Source organism: Zymoseptoria tritici, chromosome 10, assembly GCF_000219625.1.
Source record: "Zymoseptoria tritici IPO323 chromosome 10, whole genome shotgun sequence".
NCBI classification, from domain to species: domain Eukaryota; kingdom Fungi; phylum Ascomycota; class Dothideomycetes; order Mycosphaerellales; family Mycosphaerellaceae; genus Zymoseptoria; species Zymoseptoria tritici.
Genome location: NC_018209.1, coordinates 120,713 through 148,108, shown reverse-complemented (window position 1 = coordinate 148,108; position 27,396 = coordinate 120,713). Strand labels below are relative to the sequence as shown.

Below are 27,396 nucleotides of genomic sequence, written 5' to 3'. Positions count from 1 at the left end.
AGTCCCCAGATCACCTCCCCAAATCACCCACACCTCACATCACACTGAACACCATCATTTGGCCACAGCCTCACGACAGACACCTCGCACGAAGACCTACGATAATTGAGCGTCAAATCGAACTCCTGAGAAGCATGTGAAGAGGTCCGATCCTTACGAGAGAGCTGCCACCACGATGGTGGGCGCAAGGCATGCCGCCTACGCGGAGGAGTCGGCCGAGGTCGAGGTCCTCTACGCCAGCTTGGACAAGATGAAGTCAGTTTCGAAGAAGATCCAGGGCTCCATGACACGACTGGATGAGACTGGAAGGACAGTGCAAGATGCGATCGGACCTATCTATGGGAATACGCAGCGCCTGCAGGCACAGAACATGAACATTGATAGGATTCTGGCGGCGATAGAGAAGGTCAAACAGCCGCTGGACATGCGGAGTAAAGAGGAGAGGATATTGAGGAATCGCCCAGATCAGGTCGGGCTGGCAGAATACATTGCGAGCATTGATCGCACCAACCAAGCCCTGAAACACCTCAAAGCCACGAACTTACGCTCAAATCAGACCGCGATAGCTGAATTGAGCAGTCTTTTGGCTGCCGGGACAGGTAATCTCGAGAGTGTGTTCCGGGACATGTTACGTCAGGACTCGCAACCCATCGAGCCTCTAAAGCAAATCACACAAGGACACGACTTCCCGCGGATATCCTCCACCAAATCTGCACAACTTCGAACGATCAACACGAACATCTCCAACTACACATCACAGGTTGCGCCCTCTAGTGGATTAACACCATCAGCAAAGGTGTATGCTCAAGAGCGAGGACAGTACATGGCTTCGTCATTGCAGAACCTAGCCACCGCGTCGATATCAACCGCGCGGAAAGTGTCGCCGGATGCCACATACAAAGCAGGCAGCTGTGCCATCACAACTTACGCGACCGCCATACAAGGCATGTATACCGCAGAATACGACAATATCTGCCCGGTCTTCAGTCGAGATGAATGGGGAGCTGTACTCTCGGCCACCTGCCAAGACTCGCTGCGGTCTTTCTCCAACACATTACGAGATCTGGACTCACACGTCAGAAGCCATCTACTCACCGACTGCTATCTAGCCTATGAGATCGTTGACATTGTCTCGAATGTGAGCTTTCAGATCGAAAGCCATACGGGAGAGCTCAAGCACACCATGTCTGATGCTCTAAAGCCGATACGCGAGACCGCCAAATCTTCACTATCGACTTTACTCTCCGACGTGAGGACGAAGGCGAACCAAGCGATATTCCCTCCGGACGCTCGCGCCTTGACCCTCACCAGCGATGTCATGACCAGACTGCAGCTCATGACCTCATACATGGGCCCGCTCAGCAGCATCATGCGAAGTCTAGGTGACGGCGGCTGGAACCAACCAAACAATACGGCGGCGAATGCCTCAATGCCTAATCTGAAATCATTCGACGTAGGTGCAGATGGCAAGCAGCTCTTCGCACACTACTGCATGGACACGATTGAAGCACTCCTCAACACATTGGAACTCAAGGGCAAGCAAATGCAGAGACCTCAAATTGTGCAAGCAGCCTTCCTCGCCAACAACGTCGCCATCATTCAACGCATGATCGAATCATCTGAGCTACGACCTCTACTCGCCGGCTCTCAGCCCAAGATCGACGCCTGGATGTCCAAAGCGCAGCGCATGTGCGGGGACGGATGGAAAGACGCGCAGACAATTCTCTTCGACGCCATCAAGACGTCTCGGCAGAATCGTACCCCATCGACCGGGAATGCCGTCGACACCACGGCGATTCTGAAGGGGTTGTCGACCAAGGAAAAGGACACCATCAAGGAAAAGTTCAAAAACTTCAACACATCGTTTGACGAAATGGTGGCGAAGCACAAATCGTATCACATGGAGCCGGAAGCGCGAAGGCACTTCGCTACAGCCGTGTCGACTGTCATCGAGCCATTGTATGGAAGATTCTGGGATCGATACCATGATATTGACAAGGGGAAGGGAAAGTATGTCAAGTATGATAAGAGCCAGCTGAGTGCTATTCTGGCGTCTCTGGGTTGAGGGAGGTGTGATTTGTTCATAGCGGTGATTTGTATTTAGCGAACCTACGAGAGTTTGAACGGCATGTCGATTCAGTTTGCTTCCCTGAAAGCGGCACATTTCAGTGTGACAGCATGTACCTCATGTGTGCATGACCTTCGGCAGTCGCTTGACGAGGACGTGGAACGCCTGCAGGCTGCGGGCTGAGCAGTCTGCATATGTGGCCGTGTTAAGAGCTTGGGCGAGACTCCGCGTAGCTTCTCCCGAAGACCATATATATTGTCTGCGAAATGAATCTAGCATGCGCCGAAGAATGTCGTTGGAGTAAAGTTTGACAGCGTGCGGAGGCGGATTGCACCCAGCACCCGACTGCGCTTCGTGTCTTGGCCCGCCTTCCCGCCCGCACCCTTGACCCCCTGCCGCCATTGGATCCAGGGCCTCCCCTTTCACTTCCCTCCACCTGGGCACTTCTTCCACCTCCCGAACCAGCAGGCACATCCATCTCACGTCCCATCCCATCGACTGACTCGACCGTAATATTTCTCGACACTCCTTCGACCGAACTACTTCGACCTACCTTATTCCATCGCCCGAAGCGCACAGCCTGCGTCAGTGGACAGCACACACGGCACTAGAATTTCCTGTACGTTCATCTGCGCGTGGTGAGCACTTCCGCCGTACCACTTCTTTCCGACTGCTTCGGCCTCGACCAGACAACAACGACTGACCGCACGTGCGCTTCCCTCAGGTCACCAACAGCAGGCACTCCACGTTCACCTCGCCCAAACAACTCCTCGACCGCACTCGCCATGGGTAAGCCATCCTCCTCCTCCTCCCACCTCGCATCCACACCATCCTCCATTCGCACGTCTTCGACGACTCCATTACGGTCAACAATACACCACGTGGCACATTGCGCACGACTCCAGCCATGTCCACTTCCACCAAGCGCAGCACCCAGTCCGCTTCCGCGACTTTGCCTGATCCCAACAGCAGTCCGGTTCCACTCGGGACAGGGACGGCGACGGTCGGCAGAGTCATTACACCAGACCGCGCGGACGTCACACTCAAGGAGCTTGTTCTCTCAGGAACTGACTTTGGACAAATAGCCTCTCCCAACGGCGCCACATCGCCGCCGAACCGCGCCTCTCCTATTCCTCAATCGATTCCCAACGGCAAGCCCGCTTCGCCTCTCGTGGCGTCCAGCAATGCCATGACAAATGGCGGAGAGAAGGCTCCTCAAACTGTCAGCTCGAAAGATCCCAAGGCGGCAGCTCAGGCGGCTAGCGACATGAGGAACATTGTGCGCAGGAAGTTGACGGGATACGTTGGTTTCGCCAACCTGCCAAACCAATGGCATCGCAAGAGTGTGCGCAAAGGCTTCAACTTCAACGTTATGGTCGTTGGTGAGTTTACAACAGCAGGGTCATGTGCTGGGAAGGTCTCTGACACAGAATCGCAGGCGAATCTGGCCTTGGAAAGTCGACACTCGTGAACACGCTCTTCAACACCTCTCTGTACCCACCCAAGGAGCGCAAGCAGCCATCTCTCGACTTTGCGCCCAAGACCGTCAGCATCCAGTCCATCTCTGCCGATATCGAGGAGAACGGTGTTCGTCTTCGCCTGACCGTCGTTGACACTCCCGGCTTTGGTGACTTTGTCAACAACGATGACTCTTGGCGGCCAATTGTCGAGAACATCGAGCAGCGTTTCGATGCCTACCTCGACGCCGAAAACAAGGTCAACCGCATGAACATTGTCGACAACCGTGTTCACGCCTGCGTCTACTTTGTTCAGCCCACTGGTCACTCTTTGAAACCGCTCGATGTTGAAGTCATGCGCAGACTGCACACCAAGGTCAACCTCATTCCCGTCATCGCCAAGGCCGACACGCTCACCGATGAGGAGATTGCATCCTTCAAGCAGCGCGTGAGTACTCTGCGGCAATTATTTATGCAGGACTTTCATGGCTAATTTCATCCACAGATCCTTGCCGACATTCACCACCACAACATTCACATCTTCGAGGGACCACGCTACGAGCTCGATGACGAGGAGACGATCGCCGAGAACAACGAAATCATGTCCAAAGTTCCTTTCGCCGTTGTCGGTGCCAACACCGAGGTCCAGACACCCGAAGGCCGCAAGGTCCGCGGACGTCGCTACCCATGGGGTGTCATCGAGGTTGACAACGAGGAGCACTGCGACTTTGTCAAGCTCAGACAAATGCTGATCCGAACACACATGGAAGAGCTCAAGGAGCACACCAACAACTTCCTCTACGAGAACTACCGATCCGACAAGCTCGCTTCGATGGGTGTCGCCCAGGATCCTAGCGTGTTCAAGGAGGTCAATCCAGCTGTCAAGCAGGAAGAGGAGCGCTCTCTGCACGAACAGAAGCTTGCCAAGATGGAGCTCGAAATGAAGATGGTGTTCCAGCAAAAGGTGCAGGAGAAGGAGAGCAAGCTGAAGCAGAGCGAAGAGGAGCTGTACGCTCGTCACCGCGAGATGAAGGAGCAGCTCGATCGCCAACGACAGGAGCTGGAGGAGAAGAAGGTGCGCATCGAGAGTGGTCGGCCGATCGAGGAGAAGGGCCGCAAGAAGGGTGGTTTCTCTTTGAGGGGTTAGATCACTGTCGGTCAATCGCCGATGGTCGTCCTTTGCGCTGTTGTTGTTTTGCTGAGTGTGCAACTTGTATGCGTACGCGCGGGAGAGAGAATGAGCGGAAGTGGTTCTGATTTCATCTGTTCTCTGGTGGAAATTTGGCGACGGTGGTGGTGCAGTGTCATCGGACGAGCGCGATGGCAAGGGGGCCGGCAGATCAATACTTGGCTCTGCTCTCCTTTCAACGGCCGTGTGCTGTCCATTGACTGCACTCTGGTTGTGCAAAAGTGTTCCTATCGATGCGAGAGAGCGCGTGGGCGAGAGAAGTCTCTTACGGAGGGTGATAAGTGAGAGATGCGGGAACTCCTCTTAATGTCACTAATCTATTATCACCATCAACTTTGCTGCTATTTGATCGCATTCCTTACAGCATCAGAGACGATCGAACTTCAAGCATGATCAGGTTGACAGAGTTTAGCAGGACTTCGGACTTGAGCTCGACCGCCATGATCCATCCTCAATCATCGAGATAATACCGCTGGCCAGCCGAATACACTGCGGTCCATCCTCAAAGCAACAATGCATGTCCGCTCCCTGACGATAACATCGGCGACTCGGAACCAATCTCGTATGGACAGAACGTCGTTACCTGCCCGATTCAGGCAATGACATGATTGCAGGAAGCCAGCGTTGATTCGCGCATGCACGGGACAGTCTGATCAGGACATCAGGACAACGTTCTCCTTCCCGGCCCAAAAAAATCTGCTGGGGCCGCAGTCAATTTTCAGGACATCACTGATCAGGAGATCTGCCCCTTTCCATCAGATTCTCGCAATAATGGTTCAATATGTCCTTGCTCCGTCCCTGTGTCGTCTGCACTTCTGTTACCTGCCATCTGACAATCCGCATTGACTGCAACACCGAGAACTGCTCGAGTCCACGCAAACAGTGCCACTCAACTCCAAGCAAGCACACCAATTCGAGATCAACATGAAGCTCTCCATCCAGATCACCTACCTCATGACCGCTCTTTTTGGGGTTGATGCGAGCTACGCACTCGCCGGAGTGGCAGCCAGCGATAGCGGCCCTTCATGCTGGGGCAGTGGGTTTTGTCCTCATCGAGAATTGCAGATGAGATCGCTAACGATCAGTGGTACAGACAATTGTCAGGCGCACCCAGGCTGCTGTGCGGGATGCCACTGCGAGAACGACGGTACATGCCACATCGATCTATAGGGTCGCGGTCGGTCACGGCCTTCTCTGGTGCAGAAGGCGGTGGACGGAAGGATGGCAGCGGTCTTATGGGGTTCGCGACATCGGTCGCGGAGGGACCACTTGTGCAGCAGTGGAGACGAATATGGAGGAAGCGTGATCGTTGCCGAAGGAATACAGAGTACTATTGGTGACTGGGACGAACGGGAGAAAGGAATGGTTCTTGAAGCGTTCGAAGAAATGGCGAGCAAAATCATACTCGACAATCTAGCGGCGCAAAGGCGGCCAAACTCATACTATGCACGAGAGTCCTCACGCCTCCGACCCCTTCCTCCCATCCCTTCCCGTGGCCCGCCTTTCCAACCGTATACACCAAAGACACCAACCCACGCCCACAACGCTACTCGCCAACGTCACCCAGTACGCATCGCGATAGCATCCTCTCCCCTCACTACATGTCCTCTCTCCACCGCCCTCGCCACCTATCTTACTGTGGGCGTCCAAAATCCGTCCATACGCCACATTGAACAGATTGCCTGAAATCACCGGCGCCCACGTCATAGCGCCCCAATTGATGCCCATGCCCTTGGCACCAAATGCGTCTGCTACCAAGGCCGGGTAGACGCCGAAGAGGATGCCGTAGGCGAGGCCGGTGAGCCCACTTAGCCAGAAGAGGTGGTGTGGATCCGTGAGGGTGAGGGCGACGACTTGTGCGAAGCTAAAGACGCAGGCAGACAGCACGACGTTCCAGTAGCGACTCATGCCACGATGAATCAGAGCGTCGGAGCCAATGCCGGAGACTAAGCGGCCGAGGAAAGAGCAGAACGAGAGGATGGAGACGTGCATGAGCTGGCGTTGCTGGAGGAAGTCAGGTGTGGATAGGGAGGGGAACGAAGCGGTCCAGAGGGAACGGGCGACGTTGCCGATGTTGTTGATTGTCATTAGGCCGACGCCGCAGAGGAGGGAGAGAAGGACGAAGAGGTGCCAGAAACGGGCCGTGGTGAGGAGGGCTATGCCAGTGATTTCTTTGGCAGATTGATGAGAGCGGGTGGAGAGAGAGCGTAGAGATGGTGGGATGTCGCCTGGCCCGGTCGTGGAAGAGGATGATGTGGATGGGACAAGGTAGGAGTTTTCGGCAGAGTCAGGGCGAAGATTGTTGGCGGCGCGGCTCTGCGTGCTGCGGCCGCGAGCGTGGCCGTTGAAGGTTGTGCGGTGCAGACGGGTGGACTCATCATCGTCGCGTTTGAGTGAGGATTGATCGAGGTCGTCGTCCGTGGGAACCACGCCATATCCTCCCAAACCGTCCTCAGGATGCGTTACGATGCTCAGGAAAATCATGCCCACAAATGTCATGCTCGTCGTACCGAACGATAGCAGGTAGAGATAGCCACTCGTATCATCCGGAAAGAAGATGGCCGCCACAGTCGTGTAGAAAAATGCACTCAATCCAAACGCACTCAGCGGAAACGCCGTCGCCGTACCTCGATGTCGTGGCCAGTTACTCGCGCTCACCTTGATCGCTGCACTGAACGCTGTGCAACTGCCCAACCCCGTGAGCATCATGAGGAAACACAGTACAGGCAGACTGACGCTTCCTGGCCCGTTATCGTACGCGCTCTTGAGACCAAAGTACCCAATTGCGAGGCATATACAGCTAGGAAAGACGCCCCATCGAGGACCCTTTGCGTCGATCAAGATTCCGCCTGGAATGCCCATGGCGTACATTCCAATGTTGCCTGAGTTGCCTATCAGGTTCGTCTCCGTGGCGGTGAGGTGTAGGCGAGCGGCGAATTGAGGTGCCCATGCTGAGAAGCCGTAGTTTGTGCCTGTGAGAGTCAGCATATACACAGTGCGGTGTGAGTGCTGTTTCAGACGTACCGCAGCTCAATGCTATCATCGTCGCCGCGATTGAAGACAGTATCCGTGCCGTCCGGTGGGCCTTTTCCTCAGGTCGCAGCATATCGTCCGTAGCCGGATTGTCGACCTGAATAGCAATGCCAACGTCTTCTTCGCTATTTCTGCCGCTCATCTAGCAGCCTGTGTTCGCCTCCTGGCTGTGGATTTCTGGAGTGTAATTCTCCTCGGGTCCTGCCCGCTCTTCCAAGCTCTTGAATCTCCAAGTGGCACAAACAGGTGATAGTCTCACGGGAGCATTGAGATCCGATGGTGGTAGCAAACTAGAGGATAGAAGGTCAGGCGGCCAGGTCTAGGTCAGACGCACAAAGCAGACGTCCGAACAGGAGAGTGAAGCATAGGGAGAAGTAGGTCATTGGAAATGAAGTGGTGAGAAAGTCACATCATCTCCATCTTTTACCCTGCAGGAGCTGTGCTGTCGCGAGTGGCCGAGATAGGCAAGTCTTTTATCGGCCTCGGCGTTTGATGCCACGAAACCCGGCTGAATGAATATCCAGATCAATGGTACCTTATTAGAGGTATGTACTCAATGCATGAAGGATGGAGGATGGGACGGGCGGGACAGTTATCGTAGAGTTACAATAAGAAGACATGCTCAATAGCCTCACGAGGGCCACGATAGCAGGACATATTTGATCTTACAGTCCATTCCATCGGACAGAACATGCTAAATAGTCGTACATGCAAGTTACAAGACATGTTGTTGAGCCGTGTAGGATATGCTTACTACGTGCTAATATATGTTGGGGCTGCTGATCTATCACAAAGGCCAGCATCGACCGCTGATGATCGAAGACCACGTCAGTCCAGGCATGCGATACAACAGAAACGCACGGCAAGAGTAGAATTTCTGATACACCAAGCTGCATTATATTACAAGACCGGTCTGCAGCCAGACATCAAAGCTGTCAAATCCTGTCATTCCCTTCCTGTATCCGTCGCTTCGTTCCCTTCATACAAGAGAAAGTCTGTCTCATTCGAGTCGTAAGTGAAGGTCTTCCTTTCGCTCTCCCCTTCTCTCCAGTTTCAACTCGTTCTGTCGATTCAATCAAGCCATTGCGTAGCTCTTACTTCTTCGTTGGATATCTCTGGAAGAAATACCTATCGCACCACGTTAGCTTGGTTTCATCAACCCCCTGCAGAGTCACAATCTCGAGTACTCACTGGCTGACGTAGTAATCGCCCACGGCGAACACGCCCAATGCACCCGCCCACGCACCGACCACGTTCCACGTCAATGTGTTGGCCTTGTGCATGCGGTACGCACCAATCGACAGCACACCAGCCAGCGCTGTCAGAGCGACTGCATTTCCGACCACAACGGGGTTGTCCTTGTTCTTCTCCGCCCACTCCTCGGCCTCCTTGCCCTTGCGTTCAGCCTTGTCAACATACGGCTTGGCTTCCTTCTTCGCCTCGTCGAACTTCTTCTCGGCCTTGTCGGTGAGATTCTTCGCATCTTCCTTGGCATCTTTGGAGACCTTGTTTGCGAGGTTCTTGGCGTCCTTGCCGACCTGGTTGGCGGCGTCCTTTGTGTCTTTGCTGACTGCTGAGTCGACAGCATCCTTTGCTTCCCTTCCGACCTCGTTGGCGGCGTTCTTCGCTTCGCTCCCGACTTTGTTGGCGGCGTTCTGCACGTCCTTTCCGACTTGAGTGGCAGTGTCCTTTGCGTCCTTGCCGAGTTGGTTCGTGGTGTTCTTAGCGTCCTTGCTCACTTGGTTGGCAGTGTCTTTTACATCCTTGCCGACCTGGTTGGCGGTGCTCTTCACATCCTTGCTGACCTGGTTTGCGGTATCCTTCGCGTCCTTGCCGACTTGGTTCGCGGTGTTCTTAGCATCTTGAGCGCCCTTGTTCAAGTCCTTCTTCGCAGAGCCAGCCAAGCGCTGTGCGTCGGCATCTGCGGAGTCCTTGAAATCCTTGGCTTCTCTCGAGACCTGATCGGTGACGTTCTTTGCCTTGCGTTCGGCGGCCTGCACTTCTTGCTCGTGTTGGCGCTGTTGCTCGGCGTAGGATGGGTGGGATTGTGGTTGGTGGGCACCGGAGGGATCGAGAACGTGCACGCCCGACTCGGTGATGTGATCGGGGGTATCGATGTCGTTGTCGTCGTGCGCTACTTGGGGGATGGAGTGAGGGACTCTGAGAGAGCAATGTTAGATGGAGTTGAGTTGCGGTTGTCGAGGATGGCGTACTTCTGCGAAGATTGTTAGTAAATGTCGCAATGTCAATACCTGAGTATCTGCTCACCTCCTCATCGGACTGCTTAGGTCCCTTGGACGCGATGTTGGCGTACGACATGGCTTCGCTTTCGGAGATGTTATCGTAGTCGGTGTCGTTATCGGTATTGGGGCGGTGGAGGAGCTGGTTCGGGGAAGACACTGTAGGATGGAAGGATTCTGATCAATACAAAGCGGACGGATAGATGACGAATACGAATTCGTGTATGTAGATGCTCACTGGGATGATTCTCTGATGCAAGGAGGTTGAAAGTGGGTAGATGGAGTCGGGCAGAGGAGGATGCGGATGCGGATGCGGTATGTGGCTGGTGGAGTGATGTGTGACGCTGGACAAGCTGGACCAAAAACCTGGCGACGACACCATCTCGTGAAAACCTACCTAATTATAAGCTTTGGCCTGTGACGTGCCTGCCCCAATCTGCTTAGGTGTGGCTGCTTTTACCTTACCTAAGCCGGGCGAGCTCCATGGATATGAGCTTCGTCTGTGGCTCGAGCTTCGAGTTCGTCAACAGACGAAGTACATGAACTGATCATACAAACACTCTTCTCACAAACATCAACCTCGATTCCTCAATCACCATGTCGGGCGGTTGGAACACCATCGAGTCCGATGCCGGGCTCTTCACGAGCATGATGGAAGAGCTGAAAGTCGAAAACGTACAATTCGAAGAGCTCATCTCGCTCGACGAAGATTCCCTGCAACAGCTCAACCCCATCGGCGTCATCTTCCTCTTCAAATACCAAACAGACGAGAAACGCAGCAAAGATACACCCCTCGACGGCGAATTCGACTATGCAGCACTGGAATACAAGGACGACGAAGAGCCCGTGTGGTTCGCCGCACAAACGATTCAAAACGCCTGCGGCACACAAGCACTACTCAGCGTGCTCTTGAATAAAGATGGGACACAGGAAGAAGGCAAAGTGAACATTGGCCCAAATCTGAAGGAGTTCAAAGAATTCACCTCCGCCTTCCCCTCCGACGTACGTACACCACTCTCTCTCCACCACGAACAGCACAACTGACCATACAACATCCAGCTCCGCGGCGAAGCCCTCTCCAACTCCGACCTAATCCGCTCCGTTCACAACTCCTTCGCCCGCTCCTCGCCCTTCGTCTCCGACGAAACCCGCATGGCCACCTCCTCCGACGACGTCTACCACTTCATCGCCTACACCAGCATAAACTCCACCCTCTACGAGCTCGACGGTCTCCAGCCCGCACCAATCCGACATGGCGACGTGGGTGCTTGCCCTTCCGAGATCTTCGCATCTTCCGTGATCCCGGTACTGCAGCGACGCATTGAGCGATATCCGCAGACAGAGATACGATTCAATCTATTGGCCATGTGTGAGGATTTGAGGAGTCGAGCGAGGGAGGTTGGAGATGAGGAGTGGTTGATGAGGGAAGAGGCGAAGAGGAGGGAGTGGAGGTGGGAGAATGCGTTGAGGAGACATAATTTCGTGGGGTTCATTGCGGAGGTGATGAAGGGTGTGACGGGCCAGAAGTTGAAGGAGGGAAAGTACGATGCGTGGGTGGAGGATGCGAAGAAGGTGACGAGTAAGAGGATGGAAGAGAGGCAGAAGAAGGGCGAGGCGCCGGATGAGATGGATATGTCGTGAGGAGGTGTCGAGCATTGGCAGGGTCATGTCCCTGAGACAGCGATGAAGCTACGCTGATTGGAAACTGTCGCTGGTGCGAGTGAGAAGCATAGGCGCAGTCGCGGACACGGAGATGGCTCGCAATGGCTTCCGGCTGGCATGCAGACTCTCCAGCACTTGAGGCCGTGCTCATCGACACGAGGCGCAGGGTGCATCAGTGATCAGAGCGACACGAGAGAGTGCAAAAGCAAATGACAATACGCGGTGCACAGGCCGCAGTCGACGAGAACTGTCTCTCTCGCAAACATTAGACATTGCTCTCACAAAGTGAGACAGGATATCTGAGCTCGCCGTCATCAAAGTGGGTATCCGCACTCGCTGAAAGACCCGCTCGCAAACCCGCTCGAAACACACCGCTCGCTGTCGATAGCTCTCCGTAATTATCACGCTTTTTGTTTCTGGTCCATCTTGAACTCCTTTCGCAGCAAGTCTCACGTTTCTCACGACGAGCCATTCGTCTCCGACCCATGCTCCAACCTCGCCTTCTTCCTTGCCGGTCCCTCTCTCAGTTCCGTCTCCAAATCCATAATCCTCTTCTGCATCTGCTCTGCTCTCTCATGCGCAGCTCCAAGTTCCGCTTTCAGCCGCAGCACCTCCCCGTTGCCTTCCAATTCCGACACCCTCCCCCGGAATAGATCGTTAATCACTTCCAATTCACTCACGCGCGTGCGGAGAATTTGGTTCTGGTGTAGAAGGACATCGTAGGTTTGAGGTGGCTCCATGTGTCCGTTTGCGGTTCCGTTTAGGGAGCTTGGAGCGGGACTGGGGTTCCGCAGGGAGAAGTGTGGCAGTGACGGCGAAGCTGAGAAGGAGGAGTCGGCGGAGGGGAGGTTGACGGTGTCGAAGATGTGTTGAGGTGCGATGGCGGAGGAGGAGTGCTGGTTGAGAGGGGTATTGCTTCTGGACGCGGAGGTAGGAGATGGTGCACGGACGGAGTGTTCCAACGACTGGCTCATTGGAAGACTGTGCTGGTGTCCATTATGAACGATGTCGTTTTGAGAGGTGCCGAAACTGTTCGAATGCGGTGCTTGCATCAGACCATCGGCACCGCCATTGCTGTCTCGCTTCTTGGGTTGTGCTGTCTTGACGCGATTTCTGCTCTTGATCACATCAGTCTTAAGGCTGATTGGCCGCGGGCGGGCATGTAGTTTCAGAAACAAGCCACAGGCATTGCAAAGGACCGAGCCAGATTCATCGCGACGCCATAGTGGAGTGGTTGAAGCTGTGAGAGCAATTAGTGAGACGTTATACTTGTGCTGTTACACATGGACGCACTGGAGCAGTTCTGGCAGACAGGAGGGCCGCCCTATATTCAAGCAAGGTGTTAGCAGAATGTTGCAGAAGTGTAGTGTGAGTCGCGGTTGCTCCATGGCGGCGTCTCATATGGCTGTTATGCGATAAAGTTCGATATCGATATCGATAAGAGCTTTGCGGAGAAGCCAACCACACAAACGGCTTGCGACCGTGAGAGATGTGTTGTGCGACTTACGCCGGTCTGGTTGCCTCCAGCGGTCGCATGCGGCGCCGAAGCATATTGCGCGTTGTTGACGCCGTTCATGGCGTTGTTCGGTGTCCCTGATCGCGTACTGATGAAATGTTAGCAAAGGGCAGAATGTGAATCTTGGCCGCGATAAGAACAAGACCGGGGAAAAGCACCACGACCACAACAACCCTGCCGACAACGCATCCTTGCAATATGATCGTAGCTTTGCGCTTTACGCCAACGTTTGATCGCCGGCGCAAACATGGCGTTTGCTGATATGTGCCGATGCTGTCTGTGTATCCACATACCTATCACTGCTCCCATTGTTTGTATTCATCTCCGCCGCTGGAGCCTGCGCTGCCAACATCGCCAACTGTGACAACGCTGCCGATGAGTCCAGCGAGCCAGTCAGACTACTGAACGATTTGCTCCGATGTTGTTCACTGCTCGTTGTGGCTTGCGACAGCGTTGATGGAGGTCGCGGTATGTTGTAGCCAGTATGGCTATCGTAGCTGGACAATGCCTTGTCTGTGGATCTTGAGGGCGGGTCTGCAAAGACTGATGATCGTCGTGAGAACGTCTGAGGCGCGTTGGAAGCGGCGTATTGGAGCATCGAAGGGTGAAGGAGATGTTATCGCAGCGTGCGCGTGGAAGTCGGATGTTTCTGCGAGTCGCGTGCAGGCAGGCAGGGAGGGGAGGTGCGGCGGCAGAGGTGGAGGGAACTGAACAGAAGACGAGCTATTAGTATTACATTGATGGGAGGAGTTCAGTTGATGAATCGAGAGTCGTCAATGGATGGTCGCAAATGATGTCGCATCCAAGAAAACAGACAGGTCCAGTATGCGTACGGGCACCGATAAGATAAACTAGGGGCTGCTAGCGCCAATATGAATGAAATGACACGCGCGAGATTGGACAATTTGATGAGTTGTGGTTGTGAATGGTGTCCATTACTGTATAGGTGAGCCGATCGGTCATTGCCAGGAGGAGGTCATTCGTCGTTCGTATACTGCTCATCCCTTCGACTGACAAGCTCTTGCTCCAGACATTCATCAACATTTTCGATAGCTGTTATCTTAGCTCGCCGGCTCGGAGTCGATTGAAGTCCCGCCCCGAGGCTACATCAAATTGGCTGAAGTTCAATGAAATATTGATGAGCGCTCAACAAAAGTCTCATCGCGAATCTCTTGCCGGTCGCAGGACATCTCGACTGATGAGCTGCAATGGACGACGTTGAGAAAGACGGGACCATTAACAAACAGATCGGATATCCTGATCTGGGCAATGCTGATTTAGGAGAGCGCTCATTCGCGTGTTCTTTCTTCCCGAGATCTTCACCCGCCGAGCCTCTACTAGGCAAACTTTAAAGACATGGAGCCCCTCTGAAGCCATAACCTTCAACCTTGACTGCCCTATGAGACCTTGCAGACTCCCACAACGATCATGCCCGGACAATAAAGCCGCATGCCAGTACCTCTGTTCCCTCCATCATGCCCTCCAAACGCCCCGTGGCATCCGGCTATGCTCGAATCGCCCAGGCAGAAGAGGAAGAGGAGGAGCGAGACTACTCCGAGAACGAGGATGATCCATTCACCGACTCTCGAATCGCGCTTTCCTCCCCAGGCGCCGACTATGCCTCCTCACAGCCTCGCCGGCTCGAGACGATGAGGACTTCGAGCAGTTCACATATACCTCAACGAAGACGAGCGAATAGTAAAGTCGACATCAAAGCGATCAACGCGCGGCTAGAACGATGGGCGGACGAGATCAAAGAGAAGTTTACCCGCAGGAAGGTCAAGGGAAAGAGCACAGAGGAGGAGCAGTTGGAGATTCATCATTCAGTCTTTCAGGCGCCGGACTGGATTCGACCTGCGACGAAGGAGGTGCTGGAGAATGGATACGAGGACGGACCGGAAGCTATGTCGAAGCTGGAATTTGACGATCTTGTTGAGAGCGTACGAGTAGCCATTGAGCTGGGTCTGCACCCTACGTTGATTGCACAAGGTAGTAGTGGGTCCTACTTTGCACGAAACAGTGGAGGGAAAGTGGTCGGTGTGTTCAAGCCAAAGGACGAGGAACCGTACGCGAGCAAGAATCCGAAGTGGACGAAGTGGATACACCGGAACTTGTTTCCGTTCGCATTTGGTCGAGCAATGCTCATTCCGAACTTGAGCTATGTCTCGGAAGCTGCTGCGTATGTGCTGGACTGCCAACTACGGACCAACTTGGTGCCGTATACAGACGTCATCGGACTGAGCAGTAAGAGCTTTCACTACGACTGGATAGACAGAAGGGCGTTCTATCGGAAGAAGCGGCCGTTTCCAGAGAAGCTTGGGTCGTTGCAGGTGTTTCTCAAAGGGTACAAGGGCGCCACCGACTTCTTCAGGGAGCATCCATGGCCGGACCAACAGAGCGGCTTTCAAGATGTTCCATCACAGAAACGGGCGAAAGGGAGATGGGATAATACATGCAGACCAAGTCGATCCAGTACGGCTCCCGCAGCCACTGGAGACTATGACAGTGACGATGAAGCGGAAGGATTGGCAGGTGGTCGAGGCAGAAGACCGACAGAGTACTGGACAGAAGAGCTGCAACAGAGTTTCAGGGAGGAGTTGGAGAAGTTGGTAATTTTGGATTACATCATGCGAAATACAGATCGAGGAACAGACAATTGGATGATCAGAGTGGATAAGGGCGGAAACGTTTCGATCGTCAAGGAGCCGCCATCAGACGGTCAGGACGGATACAATCGAAGGGAAGATACCATGACGCCCGTTCCAGCAAAAGACGGAGGAGGCTCAATACCACGGATTGGCGCCATCGATAACAGTCTCTCCTGGCCTTGGAAGCATCCAGATGCCTGGCGAAGCTATCCATTCGGCTGGCTCTTCATGCCCGTGAGCATGATCGGACGCCCCTTCTCAGAAAAGACCAAACGCCATTTCCTACCTCTCCTCACATCCAAAGAATGGTGGAGTGACACTCAAATCAAACTCCGCCGCTGCTTCGAAATCGATGCCGATTTTCAAGAGAAAATGTTCGCGCGGCAAATGGCCGTCATGAAAGGCCAGGCCTGGAATGTCGTCGAGACCCTCAAGACTTCCGACCATGGTCCACTCGAACTCACCCGTCGGAATCGCGTGCATGTCTGGGATGACATTGTCGACATACCCGTCGCAGTTCATCTCCCTCGAGCATCGGAAGAGATGCGGCGCCATGCTGCGGCCATGGAAGTTGCTGCCGCGCAGAAACGTACACAGCATTACGCTACTCCTACACGCCGCGTGGTCGAAGAGGACGAAGAGATGGACATTTCAGGCGCGCATCCCTCGCCATCCATTCCCAACGGCGACCTCCTCGGCTTGACCACTTCTTCCCTCCCAGCCGGCAACCCCAACCGCTTCAACAATCCCCGCCACGACTCTGCCGACGACAACATCGATACGTCCTCCACAATCAAAGAATCTCTCGACCCCAACGACATCGCATCTCAAACCACACCTTCCAAACGCCCCACCGCCCGACGCTCCCAAACGAACCGCAGTCGAATGAGCCATGACCTCTCCCGCTCCACACCTTGGCAGCACTCCTCTTCGCAACCACGGAGTCGAAGATTTAGTCTCAGTTTCGGCTCTTCATCACGGAGAGCGAGTCTGGGGTACGACGATGATGGGGATTTGGGCTATGGTGCTGCGGCGACGAGTGAGGGAAGTATGCGCAGAGTCATTGTGGAGCGTCTGGAGGTTGTGAAGAGCAAGGCGCCGGTGTTCAGTTGGTGTTAGCGTGGGTTTGATCTGCGGTGTGTGTGACGCGGGGTGGATGCGTGTTGTGCTGTGCGACTTTACATGTATGAATGACGAGTCGGTGAATCAAAACTGACAGAATAGTTCTATGGTGGATCCTGATGTGGTGTTCCTGTCGAGCTCATGGTTCATCCACTATGTTGGATCTACAATAGCGGTGAGTGATGTGTATCGTCTGTGCCGCCGGCTTTGTCATTTCCCTCCTGCTGTGACCGTGTGACAGAATTCGCCCAAGGGCTCAAGTGCCGTACAGTGCATTCATCTCCTTTCAGTCCCAGTCCCACGTTCCGCGTCTGCCGTGCCACTGTCTTCCTAGCCGCCGTCGAAAATTTGTCGACTGTCGCAATACCACGGCACAAAACTCGTGCAATATGTCACAAACCGGAGCGACCGGACCGTCTCTCCCTCGCACTCCCAAACCACAACGCGCGCGTAACCTCAACTTCATCCCTCTCGAAATCCTGCCAGTCCCTCCAGCATTCGCAAACCCTGCTTCAATGCCGTGAGACTCCAGGTCCGCAATGCCGCTGCAGCACTGCTCCCACTGCCTGCTGCGCCATTCGATCCACCAAAGTACAACGCCACGACGGCAATCATTACTGCCGCGCCGGTCCACTTTACCGGGCGTCTGTACTTCCACGCCAACGTCCGGACGCACTGACGAAGTTCATTCATCCGATCAGCCCGCGCGATCTCAGTGGCGTGGAGGTGGAAATATCGCTCTCCGTCTTGCAGGGTCTGTGTCGCGAGATGCGAACGGGACTGTGTGGTTTTGAGGACGCTGTTCGCGCTGATGTTTCGCCATACACGATTTGGGAGGCGAGTAGGAGGATAGGAGGTGAAGAGCGTGCGGGTGGATTGGATGAGGGACTCGAGGTTGAGGGGTTTGGGGAGTTTGGAGAGGATGGAGTGGAGCATTTCGGGTTCATCGTGGTCGATTTTGAGGAGTTCGGTTTTACGGGAGAGGATGATCTGATGTTTCGTTAGATGCATGTCTGTATGCGGTTGATAGGAATAGATGCGACGTACGGTAGCAAAGAGGTAGACCGGTGCAGCGGCTTCGCTGGCGAGAAGGTAGTCGAACAGGCGTGCGATATCGCCATACTCTTCGATGTCGTGCGCGTACAGCGTTAGTGTCGCAGCAAGAGCGAAGAATGGCGTCGGTTTCGTGGCCCCGGAGAGGTGTCGGTAAAGCTCTTCGTCCGCGTTGTAGAGTATCGCGGGTAGAAGGTGGAGATGGGCCTCAGCGCCGGTTAGAGTCGGAAGCATGAAATCGCGAATGCGCAGCAATGACAGCCGGACAGCTGCCGGGCCTGCGGCTTCGGCTCCCAGGACGAGCAGCAGGACTTGGATGATGTCGTGATAGCCTTGGAAATAGCAGAGGATGGGATGTTGACGTAGGACTGCTGTGATGACATTGGAGAGCTCTCGTTTGCGAGCTGTCATGCGAGTGTCAGACTCGTCTAAACGGCGGTCAGCGATGCAGGTCTCGAGGCGGGATGGACAGGATGTGCTGCACTTTCTGGGTAGTACACGAATGAGCGATGGACGTCGAGCTCCACTTGTTCCTCATCACGGTGGACTGGGAGAACATCCCACTCAACGTTCCATCCGTGCCGACTAGAGTCACATCCCAGCAACAAGGGCCCTGGGAGATGTTGTTAGCCAGGGGAAATACGAGGCTGCAATCGTTGATCGTGTAGTACATGCTATGCGGCGGACTTGGTCGTCCACAAGTCCTCCGTTGGTAGATGCAAGCTCAGCGAGTACGTCGAGGTCGTGTTTCCGACATGCCTCCTGGATGGCCGCAACTTTCTGTTGTTCGTCTGCTGAGAATGTCTTCTTGCTGTATGCTGGGGATGCGGAGAGCGGCGCTGTCTCGGTCGGTCCTTGGGAAGCGATGCGGCTGCCACTCCACTTCAGGGAGGAGGATGCAGATGCCGAAGCCGCCATGGAGTCTTCAGCTCCACGGAGCTGACTGGTTCAACAACGAGTCTGTTTTACCCATCGACCTTGAAGGAGTAAGGTAGGTACTTGGCGGCAACGTCAGGCGAAGCAGGCAGGAGATTGTGATGTCGCGCATGTCTTTTCCCGCCAATGACGAAGACAGACTCGTCTATTCAACTGCCTAACCCGGGCAATGCACCGCAGCCGGTTCGTCTGACGTGTTCACCGGGCCTGTTTGCGTGCGTGCGTGCGTGCGTGCGTGAACGACCTATAACAATCAATCTCGAGGGAGAAAATAGTACAGGAATTTCGGCGTGGAAGCCGGATCATTTGTGCTCCGATACGAAAGTCCCGTCATCAACCTCACCTCACCTCTACGCGAGACATCAACATCCATCGACGTCCGTTCAAAATCATCGAGGCTCACTAGCGGTGCTGAGAGTCGGGTGTCTCTCGCTTGGATTCACATCGGCAGTCGGCCAGTACAGTACATGCCACCAAGAACATCACCAAACGACGGATCAGATTGATCCGCGCCATTGCCCTGATCCCATCCCTGCCGCGAACACGCCATTAATGCACGTTGAAGCCTAGGTCCGCATACTTGACGAATGCCTGGAACCAGCCACGGGTGTGATTGGTAAATCGTAATCCGACGCTTGGCAAGGCGTGAGCACGATTTGCGAGCCACGGAAGAGTGACTCCTCTCCCAGATCTACTCCACTTCCCATCGATCAACATATTGTGGTCACACTGCATCGCCGGGCCTCCCAGGAGGCGCCCCACAGGGCTACGGAACCGTGTGGCTGGAACCAGGGCACGACGACAACATTGCTCGCTGTCGGCGATAAATCTGATACGGCACAGCAAGTGCCGGCTGCCTATTGATTGCTGTGCGCTGTATCACGACCTAAGGTACAGTCCTTGTCTGCGAGACCGCCGCTATAACTATCTCGACCGTACGCTCGCAAGCATTCCCTTGATAAAATCCTCGCTTGTACTGCTCCCAGCCGACAGGGGCTCAATCCTTCATCATTGACAGTTCTCGCGGAAATACTTTGGCTCGATTTTGACCTATTTGCGGCTATGTGCACGAGCGAATGTGATCAGACCAGCATCGAGCCATTGCGACACGGCCGCGCCGTTGACCGACTTGTAGCCCGAGGAGCCTTCTGGACATTTGAACGAGGTTCCAGCTGCCGTGAGCGAAAAGGAGATATTCCTATCCAGCATCCCGATTATCGCATCCATCCCGGAAGGCGACGTCAACGTCATGGCCGATGAAAATGAGGTCAGGCGCAAGCGGATCGGCGTCTACACAAAGACCGTGGTCCGGAGCTCGGCATGCCGGTGGGTACTACGTGTTCGCATACGAAACTCACGTTGCAATGATGTTGTGTTCGTCGGAGAAGACTTCGTCCGTGTCAAACAAGTCGGCGAGAGAGGCCATTTACACGATGTTGCTACCAAGACCGATTTCGATGCGCACATTCGAGCAGCGGCCGTGTTCGATCACAAAGAAGACGACTTCCTTGCGAAAGTCAAGGTTGAAGCAGGCTCAAGTCAGCCGAGCGCGGACGAGGTTGCTCCTCAGTCATTGGTCTTGACGTTGGACTCGCATGACCTGGTCTTCGTTTACTTGGAAACAGATCATGATGGCAGCTTCCGATTCGTCCAGCAGACATGTCCAATGCCATGCTTTGATCGGGTCTTATTCCAACCTGGAGAACATCTTGCCGTCGACCCATCCTCCCGCGCAGTCGCAGTCGCAGCGAACGAAGCCCAACTTATTGTATACGTCGCAAAACCCAAAAAACAGATCCAAAGCGAACTGCAATCCCGGTCACCAACATGGATACCGGTGTCGGCTCAGCGGCCTATGCAGGTCACAGGCGTAATACAAACTATGGAGTTCCTTGTTCCTCCCGACGATGACGAGGACCACGTCGTACTACTACTGGTGGTCATCGAAAAACGCCAAACGAAAGCCGTTCGCATTGACTGGTACCACTCTGTCGGACCGGCGCATGCGCAGATCCACCCTGGACAACCGCTTGACTCTGCTCGAAACGTGCCTAATCTGCTCGTGCCTTTAAGAGAAGCCTCCTTCCTTCTCGTCACGGGCAATAAAATTGTGAAATGGGCAAACATTCTCTCGGGTCATGCCACAGACCAGATAGTGGAAGACATCGACGAATCTTCAAATTATCCCGGAATTTCTGGCCAAGCTCCACTGTGGGTCAGCTGGGCCAAACCTCCTCGAACCCGATCTGCGACTCGAATCAAGGACCATGTCTACCTGGTGCGGGAAGATGGGCTGCTCGTCCTGCTGACTATCGGAGGGCCGGCAGCGAGCACGGTTGTGAGCCAAGCAGGCAACTTCGCATGTCACGTGGGCTCTGCATTTGCGTCTCTCGGAGACGAGGGAGATCCTGATATTCTTGCTGTCGCCGGCGAGACGAGCTCGGGATTGCTAGTCTCTATGGGAGTATGGCCTTCCTACCGTTCTATCAGGGAGATGACCCGTGTGGAGGCTACTTCGATGAACGAGATTGACGTTTTGCCAAATTGGGCGTCTGTCACCGATATGATCGGCTCGGGCGCGCTACACTCCAGCAAGAGTCTGGACAAGGCAGGTGATACGAGTCTGGTCACTTCCGGGCGCCAGCCGTATGGCACGATCACAGAGCTTCGGCGCGGCGTAAGAGCACATCTGTTGGCGTCCTTGGAGCTTGAGGGCTTGCGCAATGTGACCGACTTTTGGACAATTCCTAACGGCTTGGGTGGCATTCTGGTGGTGCTGTCCAGTCCCATGTCGACCAGACTCGTGTCCATGCCAGCCGATCCAGACTCTGAGGATATCAATGAAGTCAGCGAGCAGACAGCATTCGACTGGCGGCAGCGTACGTTGACGGCAGGATTTACGTTGAACGGGCGATTGATACAGGTCACGAGCAAGACTATCTGTGCAACTCCAACCATCATCGCAAATTTTGAAGACACATTGAGGACAACTCTGGACGATGATGTCGAGATCACCGCGACAACAATCATCGAGGAGCTCTCTGTCGTCGTGGCCGCAGAGAAAAGCGAAGATGCTTGCAGCATCGTATGCTACTCAATTCCGCCGGCCGACAGCGACGAAGAAATTTGCCAAGTGGTCACTGTACCGCTCGGCGGCGTACCGCTATGTCTTGCCGCAGTTTCTGTCGCCAACGACATTTTGATTGTTGCGTCGACTCAGGATCGCCAGGTTGCCGTTATATTCTTGAAACAGAGCGAAGGCAAACCACGTCTTTTTGCTACCGCAGTGCCCTCATTGGTTGATCCCTCGGCTGTATGCGATCACATTGCGATTTTGAAGGCTCCTGCGAATCATGACGACTCCAACGACATGCTGGCAGTATGCGGTTTTCGGGACGGCAAGATCACCGTCTTCAACATCGACATTGATTCGAGGGAGCTTCTTAATGATGGGCATGTCATTGACTTCGGCAACAGCACCGTCAAACTTATGCCTTCCAAGACTGATCAATCCTCGGCAGTGGCCATGAGCGGTGCAAGCACATGTCTACTCTCCTGGAACGGCCAAGGTCCGCAGTCTCTTTCGATTGAGAACATCTGGATCACTGATACAAACCGATCGGAGTTCGCACAAGGATCCATATCTGCTTGCGCTCAGATGCCGGAGTCAATTCATCTGTCAGACGTTACGGAAGTCTCGATGGCAGATGCTTTGGTGATGATATCCGGCGACGACATACTTGTGGCGAGCACCACGGATCAAAATATCAGCACAATCCCACGTCAGATGAATGTGAGCGGAACGCCGAACCGCTTGATCTACTCTAAAGACTTGCGATGTCTTGTTTGCGCCTCGTTGCGGGCGGAAGTTAGAATGCTACCATCGGACAAGCCTCGAGCTCCTCCTGAGGAGAAGCGACAGCTGTTTCCCACGATCGACTTTATCCCAATGCAGGATAAAATTCCGACATACCGGCACGACTTGCAGCCTGGTGAGAGGATATACGTACTCCTTGAGTGGACGATTCGTCAACAAAGCGACGGCAAGAAGCATACCTTTATTCTGGTAGGCGGCCAATATGTCTCCAGCAGTGGCAAATACCGAGGCCGGATCACGTTTCTCCAACCCGTCAGCCGCAACTGGGAAGTGAAAGAAGTCCGCGAAATGAGCAACAAGATATTCGGCGACCCAGTCTACAGCATCTGCATGTACGACTCAAAAACCTACGTCGCCTGCTCTGGCAACAGTGTCTTCCTCTACCAACTCTCCGACAGAATGAGTTGGGATCAACGCTGTCCGGCCTATCGTCTCAACAGTCCAGGCGTGCACATTACTGTCGAAACGGACACCTCGCAACGTCGCATCATCGTCGTTTCCACGGTACAGGACTCCCTCGTTACCCTCCACCTCACACCTACCGGTCTCGTTCCGATATCCATGGGCCCCGTCGCCCAGAACTCCCTATCGCACTACACACTCCCTCCGAACTCACCACTCTACACAACGCACATCGACACCATCGACCACCTAACCCTCCTCACGACAAAAACAAGCCAACTCCTCGGCCTCGCCGCTCCCAAAACAACCACCACTCCGAACCGAAACTACACCTCCCTACAAACCCTCTTCTCTGCTCCCCTTCCTAAATCCCTGACCCGCCTCGTTCCATCCAGCGTACCGACGCACCGCGGTCCCTCTCCAGCAGGAGTCATCCACCCAAAACTCGCCGGCTGCGCGACCGACGGCTCCCTCTTTGGCATCCTCCTCATCGACGAACACCTCTGGCGTCGACTCACGTGGTTACAAAAACTCATCTCCTGGAGCGAGGATCTCTCGCCGCATTCATACCTTTCTCCGACGTATACGACTGATGCGGAGGAGGAGGGAGAGATGGACTATGTGCCGCGGGTGCTGCCGATTGGGCTACAGAACTACGGTGGTAATGGCGGTGGTGAGGCTGATGAAGTGGTAATGCACGCTAGTACAACGCGGGAAGAGGATATGCATGTTGATGGTGATGTGCTGGGTCGGGTGTTGCGGAAAGGAGGAGTGGAGGCTGTGAGGAAGGTTCTCGAGGATGTGAGTGTGAAGGAAGATGCGGTCGGTGGATGGGTCAGGACGAATTTGGAGCGCGAGATGGAGAATCTGGAGGAAGTCGTCGAGTTTGTCAGGAAGTTGCAGGGATGGGTTGTGTGAAGTGATGGATAGAATGAAGACTCGAAAGAGGACGGCATTCACAGGCTGGCATAAATTGCAGTTCGCAACAGACGGACGAGGTGTCAGACATGATACCCCTGAATTAAGATATGTGAAGCGAGGCTTTTCTCTCACCTCTGAGGCGGAATAGCGGGTTAGATAATGACGCAAAGCGATCATGTTCGTTGCATGCACCTACTCTCATACTTTGCCACAAGCAGTTCTTCAAGTCGTGCACGCGGCGCTAAGATTTGTTATACTGTAGGTGGTGTAATGCTCGTGATACGCCACACTCATCCTTCAGCACAGGAGACCGGTTATAGTTCCTCACACGACAGTGGCGTTGTTCAAGGCACGGCAAGACATGCCGTGCCATTTGTGTCGAACACACCTACGCGATCACCATCGTCACGCCGACCTCACCATACTCCACAACTTGTGAATCCAGCAACAAGAACCCTCGTCCCTCCCATGTCTGCTTCCACTCCCATCCTCTCCGGCAAGCAGCGGTATTCTCTCCTCATCGTCCCTCCCTCTGACAGCCCCGCTCGGCGTCGTGGCGGGAGAAGGATACCGCACCTCCAGTACTTCCGTCAACATTTCCACCACCGGCCGAGTGTACTGCGACGAATAGCAGAATTCGTGCAATTCGCATACTTGGGTCGTGGGGTTGGACTTGTACACTGGGTTTGCGTGGGTGACGTCGTTGGAAGAGTCGGCGGTGTGAGGTATCGGTGGAGTCTCGGGCGCTGTTGTGAAGGATGCGGCTGTGGTGACGGTCTGGGAGCGGTCGGGCCGAGTTTGAGGCTGCTGCCGGGCAAGGGCTGCTGAGGAGGATTCGGCCTGAGCGTCTTCGTAGATGTCGGGACCTAGGTCCATTTTGTAGGGCGTAGGCGGATGAAGATCGTTGGCCAGAGTAGTGATGTCCTTTTCGATCTGGTCGGCTTTGTGATCCGGTGAATGGCAAAGGTGAAGTTGATCCGGCAAGTGCTTGCGTACGCCTTCCGGTTCCTTCTTCAATGACGTGGGCGGGTCATGCTGCTTGCTTGCTGAGTGAGGAGCAAACTTGAACCTCACATGGCCATCGCTCCTTTCATCCATAGGTCCGGCGCTCAGCACCTGCTCGGAGCAAGAGATTGAAACTGCTCGTACCTTTGCCATTGTTTCTTCCTGCGCCGTCGCTCTCGGTGGCGGTGAACAGATATGTCGCTGTTGTAACACTTTCGGTGTTGATGTGACACCCGAAGATCGCCAGCCGATAAAGTGCGAGATGCTGCTGCTGGTGACTTCCGTTTGCTTGGACCGGGGAAGCTTTCACCGAGTCACACCGAGCACGACATATCTGAAGAGGCACCAAAGCAGCATGCACAGACGTAACGCCGTCCTCCATCAGCACATGGCAAATGTGAAGTCGCACAGATCCTCGTGACAATCCGCTTCAAGGCACTCTCTTCACTTTGCCAATCACTTCTCCCAGAAGATCAATCATGTTCTCTCTTTCCACATCCTTCTGTGCCCTCTCCTCTTCTACCTGACGTAGTTCAGCCTCGAGCTCACGCATCCTCCGCTCCTGATCCTCTTCACTGTTCCCAATCCCCGGTAAAGAGTTGATTATGTATTCAATCTGCTGCTCTTTCAAGATGAGATCCTGCGCCAGTTCTCGTAACGCGGCGTTGAAAGTGTTCTGAGTCTCCGGAGATGGTGTAGATGGTTCGCGACTTCCGTTCTGGCCCTCTCCTTGCTGTGCGCCGGCTGCTGGGCCGTCGCCGGTCGTTGCGACGCGGCCGACTTCGCGGGAATCGGCTTGAGGTGCTTGTGTAGGTTGATCGGGAATGTCGCCGTAAGGATGGCGGGTGTGGACGTAGTTGAGGGAGGCGTACATCTGCGTGAGGAGCTATCTTCGCGTCAGTTCATGGTTCATGCATTGCGACATGAAGGTGAGTGCATACATCGTCCAGACAGTCCTGGAGCTGCGTCAAGCGGTCGGCCATGATTGTTGTGTTGCTCGAGACTCGAGGGAGGGTCGTGACCGAGCGAATTTCCAATAGAAGCACCGCTACGTCCGTGATATGTCACATGTCATGCACTGTGAGGACGAAGACAATGGAGTTCCAAGATCAGAGTGTGAAGCTGAAGCTCCCGTCGACAAGCATTGAGCTCATATCGTGCTTTGTCATCACGAAGCTCACCTTTGGATCACTTCGGATCAATATCATTGTCCACCATTCTCAACAGTACATCTCCCTTCACAATGGCTCTCCCTCGCTCAGCAGCAGCAGTGTTCCTGCGAACGTCTTGCCGTACACCTCAGCGCCTCGCCTCCTCCAGTCAGAGTCCCACAAGAGCCATCTCAAGACCGCAATTCACTGCCCGAGCGCGCCAACCGACCTTCACCACGATCCGAAGCCTCACAAACTCGCCCCCTTCCGAGTCAAAGCTCTACGACTTCCAACAAATACAGAAACTCTCCTCTTCGCCTTCCAAAGAGAAGGTCCTGATCGGTACATCGAAACCGTCTTCTGCTCTTCAAACAAAGCTCGACTAATCCTCCACCTCCCAAAACAAGACGTCCGCGAACCCTCAGAATACACTGCCGGCTACATTCCCACCGCCATAAACCTCCCCATAAAGTCCCAACCGGACGCCCTCTTCCTCCCTGCCGAAGAGTTCCTCGACCGTTTCGGCTTCGAGAAACCGCAAGCAGAGCAAGAAGTCGTCTTCTATTGCAAATCGGGCGTGAGGTCGCAGGCGGCGGCGAGTCTGGCGAGGCAGGTCGGATATAAGCAGGTGAGCGAGTATCGAGGCAGTTGGATGGATTGGGAGAAGAATGGAGGGCAGGGAGCGAAGCCGTAGGGGTGAAGACGTGAAGAACTTGTGTGATCATAACATCTGCTCGGTATGAGAGTTGTCCACGAGCTGTACCATACCGCAGTAAGGAAGAAAGATCGAGTTTCGGAATGATCACAAAGCCTGGATCGCGTGAGGGTTGTCCATGGGTCATTCTCCACGCGAAGACGGCAGCAGAATTCATGAGCGCATCAATTATATGGCCCGCAAGCCCTTCTTGTCGACCAAGCAGCATTGATTGCTCATACATTAGAGGAATCGCTTCCATCGATTGTCCTTCGGCCGAAACGCATGTTCCGGACAGGGATCCCATGCGTTGGCCTGAGGGGCACGCAGGCACGATCTCAGCTGATCGGGGGTCGGGAGATCCTCCATCCACCAACTCGGAACTGCAAAAGCATGGCACGCTGATGCTGGAGTCGGATCTC

General features: G+C 54.4%; 10 protein-coding genes across 10 annotated transcripts; 6 read left to right on the top strand and 4 right to left on the bottom strand.

Moving 5' to 3' along the window:
• Nucleotides 1–25: 25 nt before the first annotated feature.
• On the top strand, nucleotides 26–2,065 carry MYCGRDRAFT_101338 (uncharacterized protein; the record flags this gene model as incomplete). The annotated part of the gene is made up of 1 exon (XM_003849182.1): nucleotides 26–2,065. One exon carries the CDS (start codon nucleotides 176–178, stop codon nucleotides 2,063–2,065), a length of 1,890 nt encoding a protein of 629 aa, XP_003849230.1.
• Nucleotides 2,066–2,538: 473 nt separating this feature from the next.
• MYCGRDRAFT_62823 (septin CDC3) lies at nucleotides 2,539–4,886 on the top strand (the record flags this gene model as incomplete). Its single annotated transcript, XM_003849183.1, has 5 exons — nucleotides 2,539–2,687; nucleotides 2,793–2,857; nucleotides 3,154–3,450; nucleotides 3,507–3,973; nucleotides 4,031–4,886. The coding sequence occupies 4 exons, from the start codon at nucleotides 2,854–2,856 to the stop codon at nucleotides 4,670–4,672; spliced, it is 1,410 nt and encodes a 469-aa protein (XP_003849231.1).
• A 1,286-nt stretch (nucleotides 4,887–6,172) lies between these two features.
• On the bottom strand, nucleotides 6,173–10,066 carry MYCGRDRAFT_96032 (uncharacterized protein; the record flags this gene model as incomplete). The annotated part of the gene is made up of 8 exons (XM_003848707.1): nucleotides 6,173–7,686; nucleotides 7,739–7,878; nucleotides 8,007–8,037; nucleotides 8,609–8,637; nucleotides 8,846–8,875; nucleotides 8,939–9,907; nucleotides 9,961–9,962; nucleotides 10,016–10,066. The coding sequence occupies 8 exons, from the start codon at nucleotides 10,064–10,066 to the stop codon at nucleotides 6,173–6,175; spliced, it is 2,766 nt and encodes a 921-aa protein (XP_003848755.1).
• Nucleotides 10,067–10,584: 518 nt separating this feature from the next.
• Nucleotides 10,585–12,062, top strand: MYCGRDRAFT_75993 (uncharacterized protein; the record flags this gene model as incomplete). Its single annotated transcript, XM_003849184.1, has 2 exons — nucleotides 10,585–10,989; nucleotides 11,047–12,062. The coding sequence occupies 2 exons, from the start codon at nucleotides 10,585–10,587 to the stop codon at nucleotides 11,626–11,628; spliced, it is 987 nt and encodes a 328-aa protein (XP_003849232.1).
• Nucleotides 12,063–12,107: 45 nt separating this feature from the next.
• On the bottom strand, nucleotides 12,108–13,925 carry MYCGRDRAFT_110922 (uncharacterized protein; the record flags this gene model as incomplete). Its single annotated transcript, XM_003848706.1, has 4 exons — nucleotides 12,108–12,889; nucleotides 12,943–12,973; nucleotides 13,157–13,253; nucleotides 13,459–13,925. 4 exons carry the CDS (start codon nucleotides 13,761–13,763, stop codon nucleotides 12,108–12,110), a joined length of 1,215 nt encoding a protein of 404 aa, XP_003848754.1.
• Nucleotides 13,926–14,603: 678 nt separating this feature from the next.
• MgSTT4 (phosphatidylinositol 4-kinase, PI signaling pathway) lies at nucleotides 14,604–16,932 on the top strand (the record flags this gene model as incomplete). The annotated part of the gene is made up of 2 exons (XM_003849185.1): nucleotides 14,604–16,383; nucleotides 16,447–16,932. 2 exons carry the CDS (start codon nucleotides 14,641–14,643, stop codon nucleotides 16,930–16,932), a joined length of 2,229 nt encoding a protein of 742 aa, XP_003849233.1.
• Nucleotides 16,933–17,108: 176 nt separating this feature from the next.
• MYCGRDRAFT_62811 (uncharacterized protein) lies at nucleotides 17,109–19,141 on the bottom strand (the record flags this gene model as incomplete). The annotated part of the gene is made up of 4 exons (XM_003848705.1): nucleotides 17,109–17,925; nucleotides 17,983–18,416; nucleotides 18,473–18,601; nucleotides 18,660–19,141. The coding sequence occupies 4 exons, from the start codon at nucleotides 18,904–18,906 to the stop codon at nucleotides 17,398–17,400; spliced, it is 1,338 nt and encodes a 445-aa protein (XP_003848753.1).
• A 1,032-nt stretch (nucleotides 19,142–20,173) lies between these two features.
• Nucleotides 20,174–24,121, top strand: MYCGRDRAFT_110919 (uncharacterized protein; the record flags this gene model as incomplete). Its single annotated transcript, XM_003849186.1, has 1 exon — nucleotides 20,174–24,121. One exon carries the CDS (start codon nucleotides 20,174–20,176, stop codon nucleotides 24,119–24,121), a length of 3,948 nt encoding a protein of 1,315 aa, XP_003849234.1.
• Nucleotides 24,122–25,678: 1,557 nt separating this feature from the next.
• On the bottom strand, nucleotides 25,679–26,100 carry MYCGRDRAFT_110918 (uncharacterized protein; the record flags this gene model as incomplete). The annotated part of the gene is made up of 2 exons (XM_003848704.1): nucleotides 25,679–26,015; nucleotides 26,071–26,100. A coding segment is annotated over one exon (324 nt), but the record flags the coding sequence as incomplete, so codon positions are not given.
• Nucleotides 26,101–26,372: 272 nt separating this feature from the next.
• MYCGRDRAFT_75985 (uncharacterized protein) lies at nucleotides 26,373–27,035 on the top strand (the record flags this gene model as incomplete). Its single annotated transcript, XM_003849187.1, has 2 exons — nucleotides 26,373–26,622; nucleotides 26,688–27,035. 2 exons carry the CDS (start codon nucleotides 26,373–26,375, stop codon nucleotides 26,972–26,974), a joined length of 537 nt encoding a protein of 178 aa, XP_003849235.1.
• Nucleotides 27,036–27,396: the final 361 nt, after the last annotated feature.